We start from the raw sequence: 14,469 nt of genomic DNA, 5'->3' as shown, positions 1-14,469 counted from the left end.
GTATGCCGGGTCCAGGCATAACTTTGGTAATTCCTTCATAAGTTTATGCCGGGTCCGGCATACACGCGACCCAAACCTTGCCTTGCAGTTTTCTTTTTTAATTTATACTTGAACGGGGGTTCGAACTCAGAACCTCATGATTTCTGCGTGAACGCTCAGTGTTGCAATGCGAAGGACAAAAATTAAAGACCAGCAATATGAGGGGCATAATTTAAAGACCACAAATATGAGGAGCAAAATTTAAAGACCACCCCAAAAGAAGGGCAATCCGCGCAAAAAAATGAGCTAGGATAGACATTATACTAATCGTCCTTCTTACTGAGAGATGCAACTGCATTCTCATTGCTTGTAATACAAAGGCATATAGGTGTTCCGATAATTTGAATAGGCGACAAAGTATCAGACATGAGCTCCGAAGTAATATCAACCATGTGACTAGTAAATCAAACTGGGACTAAGAGTTAAACCATATTTTAAAACTACCAAAATAGCATATTTGAGGACTTACAGGAAAAAGTAAGATACATATATAAAACAATTAAATTTTGCTTCGCTTGGTATATAATATACACAGACAAATTCTTCTTTGATATTTTAAAACTTAATTACCAAAGCACAATTACAAATCAACAACAAATTTTTATTATGTTGACAATTAAAACAACATTTTGAGAAGAAATACAAACATAGTCTCACAATCAATTTTTACAAAGCATAAACTTACTCAAAAATATCCCAACTAATTCCCGCAAAATAGAAATCAGTAAATGAAACTGCATTAACTGAGACAGTATGCCAAACAAACGAGATAACCAGGCACAGTGGCTCTGAATAGCTAGAATTATCAACACAAGACCCAGAGAGAATTATAACAAATATTAACTGCATTCCAGATGATGGTGACATTAAGTTTCAAAAAAGCGAAGTTCTACCATGAATTCACGCTGCATGGGGGAATACCAAGCAACAGCCTTGGCAGACCAGAGAACTTGCAAAGCATGTTCAATGGCAAATACAGGATTCTTCACACTTAAGCACCAATCCTTCTTCAAATCAATTGCGATCTCTGAATCAACTCTAAAGCTGAAAGGTCCTATGATCTGCATGATCGCAAATCAAAATGAGAAAATTAAAAGTTAATATTAAGCACTCAAAATTCAGCAAGACTCGCTGAAACTGTGAAACACCAGGATGTTATTCATTTATTTACTTATTTTATGATAGTGGCGTCCAGGTTAGCTTGCACAAACCTCGACTAATTTCATGAAGTATAAAACAACAACAACAAAAACAACCCAGTGAAATCCCACATCGTGGAGTCTGGGGAGGGTAGAGTGTACGCAGACCTTACTCCTACCAAGGTAGGACGGCTGTTTCCGAAAGACCCTCGCTCAATAAAAGCATAAAAAGAAGTCAGATAAGGTTAAAAGAGTCAAAGCGATATGAAATGAAATAATGCAAGCGACACAGATAACACAGGATAATCAAAGCACAGGGAATAACAGATAATAGCATAAATCTGAGCAGAAGAAATTATATTGTGATAATGTGACTACTAATAAGAACGGAAAACGAGACTATCTACTAGCCTTCTACCCTAATTTGGGTCCTCCCAACCCTCCTATCTAAGGTCATGTCCTCGGTAAGCTGTAGTTGCGCCATGTCGTGTCTAATTACCTCTCCCCAATACTTCTTCGGTTTACCCCTACCTCGTCTGAAACCATCCATGGCCAACCTCTCACACCTCCGCACTGAGGCATCTGCTAAAGAATTACGACTACAACCCCTTCAACCCTTCCCCTCAGAACCATATGCGAAAAACATACAAGAGAGGAAATTAAGCAAAAATTAAGAGAGAAATACAGGGACCGCCTCCCTTCGCTTACTGGAATATAGACATATCAACTGTCACTTAACATGTGAATTTAGATAAATCATTTGCTGCTAATATATGTGTACAGACACAATTACTTGGAATAAAGTTGCTTGGGCAAATTTTGAATTTTGAATTGTGTATATGTAATGGTGGTATTCGAGCCAGCTTGTGCACACTTCTATTGTTTCATCGGGTACCCACTAGTACAAGTATTGTGTAATTTACTCACCAAAGCTTAGGCGTCAAGAGAGGAGGAAATCATCTAACATCTTTTGCCTCTACTGAGATTTGAACTTTGATCTCCTATGATTTTCCTTCTACTTTATTGACCGTTCAGCCACATCCTTGCATGCTGTTTAAAATGCTTATACTAAAAAATTATAAATACAACAAAAACTCAAGTTTAGAATCCCTATGATTGTGTAATTAGGAGCAGGGACTACTTTCTTATCCTTTTTACACTTACTTGTAAACACTATTTAAACCCTAACATGCTTGAGAGAATAATTAAACAATTCACTCCAGAAATCTCCTCTCTCTTTTCTTTACATGGTATTAGAGTCAGAGTTTGAGTCCCTGTTCCTAAAATTCTCTCCTCGAAATACTCTTTCCTTCCTCACTTTTCTATTGAAGAGAAATCGGAAGAATCCAAACAGTACTGAAGATCTCCACTATACTACCATCAGAATAATCTCGAGCTACACCACGGGGATAAACAAAGAACCTACTCTCTCCGCATTTGAGAAGCATAAGCTACATCACAATCCCCTGCCACCGACACTCGTGCGGTCGTGCCACTTTCTCATGTATCCTCTTTCTCCAGCGACCTCTCTATTAGAGTCGACCAGACCTTCAACTTCATTATAACTCCTCATTGTCCTCTGAAACTCAGCATTTTCGATTTCATATCATCTCTCTTTCTCTATTCTGCCTACGCCTGGAACACATTTTTCTTTTCCTTTCTACTTGACTCACAATTTCCTTCTCTTTTTTATTTAATTGTTTGAACAACGAAAAAACAGAATAGAATAATTGACAAACAAATAGTTGAAAACCCCATTTTCCCTCCATCTCTACTTATTCGCTTCCGCAAACTACATAAAATTTAATTGAATATACTATTTTTGAAACACACTAGGGTAATAATGTTGTGTCCTTTTATTTTTTAAAACAAGGGTCACAAGTTTTATCGATAAACATGAGTTAATATCGCACAAGAATTTTACACAAAAGAAATACACTGAGCAACTCAATATGAGGTAGTCAAACCAATACATGTGTCAAGATCTCAAGAGATAACAATATTAGGAATCACATTTAGCACAAGGCCGTAGTATTTGTTCTCTTCCTTTAATTCTTTGTAATTAAACACTAAGGCAACACAATATGCAAATAATTCTATGTTGTTCAGCTATTACACCTCTCCACACAAGGACTTCCAATAAAAATACTAGATCGATTCGATGCCCTCTATCCTAAAAGATTTTCTAACTTCCCTATCATTTTTAGCATGCTTAGAAAGTTTTCTGTGGCCAAATGCTTTGAGTATCATGATACTTCAAAAGTAACCACGAACATAACCTTTAACTCTACTTTTGGACCAGCTTCTAGTTGGATACTATATAATATATGCTCTGTTGTATATGAGATTAGGCGTCGTTAGTAGAGAACCATATCCCCTGATTTTATTCTTTTACAGAAGCTCAGGTCCCTAAAGAAGGATATATCTTTTTGGAACAGAGAAGTGTATGGCAAGCTAGAAACCAGAAGGAGGAAAGCATTAGATGATTTGCAGCACCTTGATCAAGCTGCTGATCAAAGAGCTCAGTCAGCAGATGAAAAGACAAAAGCTTTGACATTAAAAATGGAACTGCACAGATTGCCTTAGCTGAAGAGATTTCATGGAGGCAAAAATCCAGATGCACATGGCTTAAGGAGGGTGATAAAAACACAAAGTTTTTCCAGAAAATTGCCAACTCTCAAAGAAGCCACAATTGCATTGATACTCTTAGTGGGGCAAACCATGGTGGAGGACAAGGTCCAGATCAAGCTGGAAATTCTGGAATACTACCAGAAGTTTTACAAAGAAAGGGAACATTGGAGACCTACTGCAGATTTTGAAGGTGTGGCTTCTTTATCAGTACTTGAAAGTGAGAGTCTGGAAACACCTTTTGAGGAAGTAGAAGTTCTGGCTGCTTTAAATTCATGTGCCCCAGACAAAGCACCAGGCCTGGATGGTTTCACTATGGCATTTTTTCAACAGGCATGGAGCTTCATCAAGGCAGATCTAATGGAGGCGCTCAATCATTTCATCTCAATTGCCACATGGAGAGATCTTGTAATGCATCTTTCATAGCCCTCATCCCTAAAAAGAAAGGGGCAATAGAGCTAAGGACAGGACCCATTAGCCTAATTGGTAGTGTGTACAAGATTGTTGCAAAGACCATGGCCGAAAGATTGAAGAAGGTCATAGGGAAGATGACTTCAGAGCAGCAAAGTGCATTCCTCAAGGACAGACAGATAACAGATGCTTCTTTAATTGCTAATGAGGTTCTAGACTGGAGGCTTAAAAGTGGTGAAGCAGGACTATTGTGCAAATTAGATATTGAAAAAGCTTTTGATCAACTGAGCTGGTAATACCTCATTGACATCCTCAAAAAAATGAACTGTGGTAACAGGTGGCTTAGGTGGATAAAATTTTGTATCTCAACTGTGAAATACTCGGGGCTAGTTAACAGGAGTCCTGTAGGCTTCTTTTCCCCGGAGAAAGGCCTAAGACAAGGAGACCCCCTCTCTCCTTTCCTCTTCATTTTGGCTATGGAAGGCCTTACACAGATGCTGGGTAGGGCTAAGAAGCTACAATGGAGTCAAGGTTTTCAGGTGGGCAGAAATCCAGCTAGCTCAATCAATGTCTCACATATGCTTTATGCAGATGATACTTTGATATTTTGTGGTGCGGAAAAATCTCAAGTTATCAACCTCAACCTCTTACTTCTGTTGTTCGAGGCATTGTCAGGTCTGCATATCAACATGATTAAAAGCATTATCCATCCTGTTACTGAGGTTCAAAACTTTGGAAGAGTTAGCAGATGTTCTTTACTGCAAAACTGGCTCACTCCCGACTACCTACCTAGGTTTACCTCTGGGAGCCAAATTCAAATCCATTGAAATCTGGAATGGGGTCTTAGAAAGAGCGGAAAAAAGGCTTGCTACCTGGCAGATGCAATACCTTTCAATGGGAGGCAGATTGACTTTGATTAACAGTATTCTAGACGGTAAAGCCCTTAAACCCAAAATTTAAAGAAATCAAGCAGCCATGCCGATAGAGAATGTCGAATTTCGCCTTTCATCAGATCCTGATTTCAGTGCAAAACAAATTTATAGATATCGCACTCATCCGATGATTACTCATATTCAAAACCAACCTGTTTGTACCGAATTGCTATCAATCGGAAGGCTACTATTGCAGAATACAGAGAGAATAATAACTGGAGGCCTACACTTAGAAGGAATCTCAATGATTGGGAGATAAACGACGTGATTTCTCTTCTAACATCACTTGGGGAATTTACTATGGATGATCAAACACCTGACAGGATTTTATGGGGAGTTTCTAAACAAAGAAGATTCACCGTCAAAGAAAGCTATAATCTTTCGTGCTCTCAGAATGGTCTGTTAGAGGAATGGCCATGGAAATATGTTTGGAAGACCAAGATGCCTCTCAAAGTCTCTTGCTTCACATGGTGTGCCCTCAAGGAGGCTATTCTTACACAGGATTACCTCAGCAGAAGGAAAACAACTCTAGTTAATAGATGCTTTTTTTGCCACAAAAGCTTGGAGACTGTCAACCACCTACTGCTACATTGTCCAGTCACTGCTGAGATCTGGAGCTTCTTTTTTGCTATTTTTGGGTTAGTATGGACCATGCCGCAGTCCATAAAGGAAGCATTTATCAGTTGGAATTATTGGAGAGTTGACAAAGACATGAAAAAGGCCTGGAAGATGGTTCCTGCTGTCATTTTTTGGGTTACTTGGAAAGAGAGAAACCGCAGGTATAGTTGGAGCTTTCACTCCCCTATTAATAGCATTGACAATTACCTGGACTTTGTTAGCTCCATGGTTCTTGCATAGTCTAACTTAATTTCCTCTCCAAAAGCTTACTAGCTTTTGTTTTTGCTCCAAAAGCTCCCAAGCTTTTGCTTTTGTAAAATGGCACCTTCCAGTTGCCTTTCTTAATGGAAACTTCTTACTTCATCAGAAAAAAAAAAGTAGAGAACCATATGTTTTTGTAAGTTTTTTCTACTTTTTGGTATACTTATTGTATACGGGCGTTTTTGTTGCCCTTAAATTAATAAAATTTATTGCTTTATCAAGAAAATATATACACTGTGTTCGTACTTAATTGAAGAAAAAAAAAATTGTCCATAAGCAAGTTCTATCGAACTAAGGTAATAAACGCAGGACAGAGGGAGGAAGTCAACAAAACATAAAATTAGTGGGCTAGATTACATTTAAACAGGAGATACCTGCTGCTGAAAACATAGAGAGGCACGCGGACAAATTGCCTGTAGTGCCTCAACTTTTGGTTCTTGAGAATTGTAAAGACTGTATGCCACAGAGGTTATTCCAGAAAGAAGTTTCGATCCTGAAGGAAAGTCGAAGCGTGTATTGACACGAGTGAGATCCAGGAACAGCCTTTGGAAATTTCCGTGCTGTGCAGTGAGTGAAGCAGATGCAAATGAGTCCACTGTAACAGCAGAATTCACTCCTTGGATTCGAAGGTCAAAATCTTTTAGACCCTGTAAACTGCATGATCGTTGTCCTTTCATTGAATTGTCTCCGAGATATGCAGAAAAAACAGCACCTATAATGATGAACATAAGTAATCTACGACAGGAAGGGGAAAAAGATGAGATCATTTAGCTCTCATCCTTCTACAAGACAGCAGGAGTTGTCGACATATTGACAATATGCAAATTGTGCCAGTTTATCTATGTCCATTATATGTTTTAATGAAGCAAATAAGGTCAGAAGTAACTTCTTAGTTGCCAACCAAGCGGCACTATGCACACTTTACACATGGCTCACTTTCTACATCTTATCACCAATTAATTGCTCAAATCCATTTCGACATTAACATTATCACAAAACATACAAAAGGAAAGATAAAAGACATGCAGGAAAAAGGATAACTCGGTATTATTCCATTATCTAATCAAGATAACAGATGAGAGATATATCTGCCAGAATTCCCAATTTATGTAACTCTCGACCAGTTCAGGTAAGGAGAGCACCAACACACAATGAAAACGCAGCTATATTAATGTGGTGAGAAATTAAACAGTACACAAGTGATATACAGAAGTAGAGAAAAGTATCAGCATACAGAGTGAAAACAATAATATTAGCTCTAAAGTATAAAGAAGAAATTTCAGCACCGACATTGCAGTTCTCACCAAGGATCCATGATGCTGAAATATGAGGATTAGACAGGAATATATCATATGGTTGCACCATTTTTAGCATAGACGCTTCACTTCGCCAAAGGTCAATATTTTTCTTCAAGGAAGCTACACCTTTGGCTGTGAATCCTGGAAGCAAAGCAGCAGGTGGTAGCTCATCACTATGCTGACCTTCATACTGCTTGGGTGAACCTGCACAATTGTTGAAAAACAAATGATAGCTTGCACCAGAGTCAAGAGCCGTTGATGCAAGATCAAGTGCGAGTGAGAATGGTACATCCCAGTAACTCCCGTTCCCATCAACAAAAAGTCCTGGCCAAGCTGCCTCCATTGTAAGATTATGATGAGGAAACTGAAAAAAGGAAACAATCTGATATAAAAGTATTTCTGCTTAAAAATATTTTAAAGTAGAACGAACAGTGAAGTGTTTGACTAGTTCTTTACCACTAATTACTACTTTCTTTATCATTACAAATCAAACAATGATTGAATGTGATGTAGATACTTTGAGAGAAAACTCTAGCTTTTTGGTGTAACTGAAAATATATGAATAATGCAGATGTTATAATGGACTTCATTAGTGCCCTGCACAACTGACACTAGGGATGGATCCCTGTATCCCCTTGGTGCTTATTAAAATGTGATGCAGGCACAGGGATCAAGAAAAAAGTTAACATCAAATACAACTGCATATTAACCTAACCTTTAAGGGTTACGGGTTTTGGCAATAATTAGCTCGTTATTTACTTTAGATAATTTCACCAGATGGTCCCTGGTTGTTCAAGAACTTACTAGGATTAGGATGCTTAAAATCCTCTTATAAACAGAGTTAGACTCAACTTTTTTCTATTTACACGATTTAGACTCAGTCTTCTAGTTCTTCCTTTATTATGAATAAAAGTAAAACTGTTAAGGTCCTTTGTTTTAGATTGTGTCACTGGATGATTAACAAAAAATCAGGCCCAACACACAAGTCATGGCGTTCTTGTTCCAGGACTTGCCTATGATTGCTCAATTTTGCAATTCATTAAAGAGAATTGCAGACCTTGGAGCTCGTTAGAGAGAGTTCCCAATCTCTTTAGTTTATGGGAAATTCAACCTGTTTCATTGATAGACGTCAGCTCTCTTACAGTGAGGGTTAACATAGCAAGAGTTCTAACTCACAGGTTGCAATATCAAGAGTCCTAGCGGAATATATATAGTAAAGAGTTCTAATTTACTTGGGAAAGTACTATTACAAATGCATTGATAATATTAGTCCCTTCCAGGAGAAAAACGCTTGTACTCAGGCTAGAATTTGGAATTTGGAAAGGCATGCTTGAAATGATGCAGATCCTCCCAAGTGGAATCTTCAACAGGAGACACTGTCACAAAATTCGTGAAGTCAAATGATTAGCTCGAAGATATTTTCACCAAGTCCCTTACTGGTCCTCAAATTAGTTACATTTGTAACAAGGTTGGTACATACGACTTATATGCACTAGCTTGAGGGTAAGCATTAAGAATATTGTTAGAGTATTAAGTATTTTGTATATCAACCAGAATCTATTAGGGAGATATATATTTGAAATTATGTAGCCTTGATTTCTTTCCTAGTTTAAAACGTATGTACTATTTAAATACCCTATAATTTGGATGAACATATACATTCTTCATATCTTTCCTCGTCATGATTCTCACAATTCTGATACTTTTCGTCACCCTGGTGCATATAAATCGTGTGCGAGCTTGCTACGTATATAACTAATTTGAGCGCCGGCAAGAGACCTGGTGAATATGTATGCAAGTTGATTGTTTGACCTTACGAACTTTACAATATCTCCTTCTAGAATCTTTTTTGAAACTATAGTATCTTTTATCCGACAAAGTGACAATTTATTTCCATTGGCTTTCTCCTCTCACGAATCACCGAATTTAGAAATGTGAAGTATCACTTGATTATCACAGTTTGTCATCCCCGTTTCTCACGATGTCAATAGCATACTTTTGTAGTGATATGAAAATGGCTGATGTGGACTGGACAACCTCAATGGTTCAAAGATAGTAATCTAGTTTTTTTTATTTTAAAAAAAAAAAAAAAAAAGATATCGTAATCTGCCTAGATCCTTGGTGTGAAAGTGCTAAAAAGGTGTTGTTTCAACTTAGCTCTTGATAGGAAGAGTCCTAACAAAATAAAAAATAGCAAGAGTCCTAATTCACTTAGGAAAAGTTCTATCTGAATCTAACAAAATAATTCAAAAAGAATCAATCTCAAATGCCTCTAATTACTCCGGCATTTGGAATACTGTTTGCCAACACAAATTGCGACAATAACAAAAAAAACCTTTCTACTATACTTCCGCATCATTGTGATGTTCCAATTGGAAAAATTAACTACAAAACGAAAAGAGACTTAATTCAGAAACGGAGAAGAGAATATCTCCTCTTTAAACAGCGTGACCAAAATAATATATGGAAAGTGATATTTTCTCACAAAGACCTAGAATATGACAGGAAACATCAATCAGCAGGTCACGGAATTTTAGAGTTCATACACGCTTGCCTTATGATGTAGAACTGCTTTTTTCTGAGGCATCTTCTCATCACCATAAGCATCCAAACTTATGAGCAATGTATCGTCAGGTGTGAGAGACAGCTCTGAAGAGAAGCCAAGGGCATAAAAAGATTTTTGGATAAAGTTCCTTCCAATGGATTGAAGCCATGAGGAGTCTGGCAGATGCTTAGTTTTATTTTTTCTTAGAGAAGAAACAAATTTCTGGACATTTAACTGTCCAAGCAGCATAGTAGACCTGCATGACATTGAGGATTAGTGAACTAAAGATTTGCAGCAACTTCACATTGCAAGCATGTAAAAAGAATTTGTACGAGCAACAAGATGATAGTTCAATACCAAATAAATTATAACCGTATCAGAGTCCCTGAAAACCAGAAATGACATCCTTAAATGTAACACTATTCTGATACCACAAGAGATCAGCTATATCCACCTAAGGGAAAAAAAGGGGAAGTGGAGGAAACCCACCCACCTGTCCAAAGGTGCATAGGTAAAAATCTGAATTGTTCAAACACCACAACATTGCTAACTTCAACTTAGTAAATGAAGCAGAGAGCAGACAAATTGTATTAGAGTTACATCAATACAGTACTCCCTCTGTCCCAAATTATGTGATACAATTTATGTGATACAGTTCGGATTTCGAAATTGAGCGTCAAACTTCTTTATTTTGACCATGAATTCGGACAAACAATCTTTAGGGTTTTTGAAAAATAATGTACATATTTAGGAACTACATAAAAAATACTATAAGTCACAAAAATGAACAATTCAAAATATTTAAAGGGCATACGAATAAATTGTGGTCAAAGATTTTCTTATTTGACTGTCGAGTATTTGACTAGTTAGTCCAAACATTAGTAGACAGAGTTACTTGATAACTGAGTTGGTAGGAGTAACAGGTATTCGTGGAATTAGTCTAAGGTAGCAGGTACTCATGAAATTAATCTAGGTGCGCCCAAGATAGCCAGAAAAATCGACTAATTAGCTCCACATAATTAATGGGGCTTTCAGATATATTTGAAATGGCGGCGTAAATACAGGAATACATACCAGCTCTCACCAATAGGGAGAGAAAGAACCCGTTGAAGGAAGAAGCCGGTGTTGGGGGAGAAAGAAGGGACGAAAGGCATGGCCATGAAGCGCTGAAAGAAATCAATTTGTTGACATCTTGAAAGCCTTGAGCCACGAGACAACCCCAATGGCAATGGTTCACCAGGAACTGAGCGTGCTTGGCCGCTGAGAGTAATTGGAGTGGATAAGTCCAATTCCCAAAATCCACCAGAGTCCATTGCCCACCTAAGCTTCTTCATATCTCTTCTTTATTCGCTCACTTCAACCGCAAGTGTAAAGCTGCATTTTTACCGAGAATTTGGCTTACTCTTGCCACTGGTTTTGTTCTCTTTCCTTCTAGTTTTCATTCCCTTGCCGTGGTTCCCTTACCTTGTGGCTTGTGTTTCGTTACAATCAGAGAAAATGACAAAATTGGGCAGAGGTTCGTGTGTACTTCTTACTATCCCAAACCTGCACGCAGGAAATACCAACAATGCCTTACAAGGCCAATATATATACGCCAACATATATACGTATATATATCATATCGTATCATAGCCACACAGAGCTAACAATTTCAAGTAAGATTATAAAGATGTCGAGGCTTACCTCACATGTCCAACCCAAACTGCACCTGTTACACTTTCCTGTTTACTTTCCTATCTACCTTATCTTTCATTCTTCAACCATATTTTTCAATCATATCACAATATTCTTATCTTATCCAACATGCCCCTTTCGCACCGTTGCTTACTTGTGTACGGTGCAGCTCCCAATATCACCAGCCACTTTCTTCTGTCGATACCGTTCTTCAGCTGAAATTAAGAGTTAGTAAAAGGAATTTCATTTCCTATGGCTGGGCTCTATCGCACGATCTAAGATCCAAAGAAAGGTAACACCCTAAATGTCTTGTAGCCTCCTGTTTATAGATGTGGTGCACAACACACCGATAAACAAGACTCTACTAGACACGGCCGGTAGACATTCCGAGGACAACCTCGCTCTGATACCACTTCTGTCACGACCCAGCTCTGTGGGCCGCGACTGGTGCCCTATTTGGACACCCAAACTGACTTACGTACCAGATCGACATATCAAAGATTCATTCAGATTTAACATACGTTATTTCAAACAGATACTAAGAACAAATGTCATCTTAAGCGGTTGCCCGTACAGAAATATCACATCAAATCCGGTAGGCTGGCGGAATACACATCGCCCAAATATACAAACATATGAGCCGTTTTGGCCATACAGCAACCGGGACCGCTTAAGGCACAGATCATAAACAGAAACGAACAAACACGACCCATGACCCACATATATGACTACAGGCCTCTACAAAACATAACAGAATCACATGACGGGACAGGGCCCCGCCGTACCCCAGATAGTCATACATATATACAGAGACATATACAATGAAAGGTCTTTACCAAAAGTATGGGCTCCGAGTCAAAAGAGCACTCCAAAGTAGCAGAATATATCCTACACTGGCGGGTCACCAGAACAAACGTCTGTACCTGCGGGCATGAAACGCAGCTCCCGAAGAAAGGGGGTCAGTACGAAAGATGTACTGAGTATGTAAAGCATAGAGTCCAGAAATCCAAATCATAAGGGAGATAAGGAGTACGGAAAGTGATTACAAAATCAGTATATCAAACCTGTTCTGAAAAACATAAATAATGCAAATAAAAATCATGCATAAGGCTCAGGAACGTGGTCGCCACTCCGACGCTGGCGCCACAACACATCATACTCCAGAAAGTCTCAAATCCCCGTACAATCCCCGAACATATCGTATCATCATAACATATCACATCATCATCAGAACATATCATATGCCATATCACATCATAACGCCGTATATGAGCGGTACCCGGCCCTATGGCGAGGTCTCGGGAACCGTAACACATCATACTGCCGAATATAACATAGTGCGCACGATCACAAAACCGGCCCGGGATCCGGCGAACGACATCATAGTAGTAGGCACGAGCGGAGTAGTGCGGAAATCATATGCACACAAATAAATAAATTCCAAGACTCGACGAATGAATATATATACCGATAGTAGAAGGCTCAAAGTAAGTATAGAGTCCATCGGAATTATTAAACAAAAATTGTGAGCCTTTAAATTACAAAGCTTTCGAAAAACATTTCATAGGTCATTTTCTTGAAAATTAAGTATCATTTATTTTTAAGGAGCTTTCAAATAACATTATAGAGTACTTCCAACGGAGCCTTAAAAATCATATGCACATATCCAGAATATACATATTCAAACTCGATAGCCAAATATTTTTACAGACATTTGAATGCTCAAATAAGATTCGGATCGATTGGGATTAGTATGAGAGAATTACAAATTTTCGAAGTACTGAACCTTCTAAAAATATTTCATAAGTCATTCTTATAAATTCAAGTATCATTTATAATAAGGAGCTTCCAAGGAACGTTATGGAGTAAATCAAACGGAGCCTAAGAATCATATCAAAATACATGTATCCAAACTTTAGCCATTTCAAATATTTTTCGGACATCATTCGGAACATACCAACTAGAATCTTTTGGACATCATAATTTCGTAGCAAATCATATGAAATAATTTGGGGAGATCAAAGACATCGGCCATCCTAATGGCTCTAAGAATAGAATTCTCCTTTAGAAGCATACGTATATGTCATTTGTTTTTTCATAAAGGTCATGCCAAAAAGAAAGAAAGCTAGGCTTTACATACCTCGAACGCTCGCTAACCAAATTTCGATCGCTCGCTAATAAATCCCGACTCAAGTCTCGGGCTCTCCAATATCTACAATAATATTATCGATTACCAAATATTAGCTACAAGTACTTATAATTTTAATTCTAATTAGTATCTGTCTACCGAAATTTCGGCAGCACCTCCCCTGTAAATTCAACATCCCCGAGAATTAAACTCGGCCAAATTCATCAACAACCATACCAACATTACCAACAACCAAACCAATAACATCAAAACCAATCAAAAATGCATTCCAACACTAGTAACCTTCCTTTCAACATAATTCATCGACATTCAATTCAACTACGAATTTTTCAAGCCAATATCGACACTTACACATTCATTATCAATTCAAGATCATTCAAAAGCATTTCAAGGCATTTCATACCATTCTACAAAATATACAAAAATAAATCATCAAGACTAGAATTCATCCGAAATCTCCAACCTTCGACACAACATTCACAACACATCTTTCATCTTCCAATTTCATCAACAACAACCACAATTTGCACTTTAACAATTCCATTTCCATAATTACATAAATCTAACATAAAATCACAAAATTTCCTAGAACAACTCAACAACCAATTTCTCATGCCAAATTGAACTAGAATTCTTCCATTTGCATTAAAAGGCCATTACAACACAATTAGCATAATAAATAAAATTTGATCATTCCTCTCCATCACACCCATTTTCGGCCACACACACATACCCATAACACAAAATTCTCATACTTTACATTCACTTCCATATA

At 37.9% G+C, this 14,469-nt stretch overlaps 1 protein-coding gene across 5 annotated transcripts in view; it reads right to left on the bottom strand.

Moving 5' to 3' along the window:
- Positions 1-14,469, bottom strand: part of LOC132626626 (protein TRIGALACTOSYLDIACYLGLYCEROL 4, chloroplastic) — a 40,085-nt gene that overhangs the window by 25,382 nt on the left and 234 nt on the right. The window contains exons 2-8 of one of the 5 annotated variants that reach the window (XM_060341554.1): positions 13,686-13,757; positions 10,946-11,416; positions 9,881-10,127; positions 8,559-8,702; positions 7,333-7,690; positions 6,403-6,740; positions 620-1,100 (exon numbers count right to left, since the gene is read on the bottom strand). In XM_060341554.1, coding sequence (XP_060197537.1) covers positions 906-1,100; positions 6,403-6,740; positions 7,333-7,690; positions 8,559-8,702; positions 9,881-10,127; positions 10,946-11,205 — 1,542 coding nt within the window. In that variant the 5' untranslated portion in view covers positions 11,206-11,416; positions 13,686-13,757 and the 3' untranslated portion in view covers positions 620-905. Of the gene's footprint in view, positions 1-619; positions 1,101-6,402; positions 6,741-7,332; positions 7,691-8,558; positions 8,703-9,880; positions 10,128-10,945; positions 11,417-11,554; positions 11,693-13,685; positions 13,758-14,469 lie in introns of those variants that run through there. The other 4 variants (XM_060341553.1, XM_060341556.1, XM_060341555.1 and 1 more) reach the window with 4 other exon arrangements.

Source organism: Lycium barbarum, chromosome 2 (assembly GCF_019175385.1).
Source record: "Lycium barbarum isolate Lr01 chromosome 2, ASM1917538v2, whole genome shotgun sequence".
In the NCBI taxonomy this organism is placed as follows: domain Eukaryota; kingdom Viridiplantae; phylum Streptophyta; class Magnoliopsida; order Solanales; family Solanaceae; genus Lycium; species Lycium barbarum.
The sequence above is the reverse complement of the archived record's forward strand: the minus strand, read 5'-3'. Positions and strand labels throughout refer to the sequence as shown.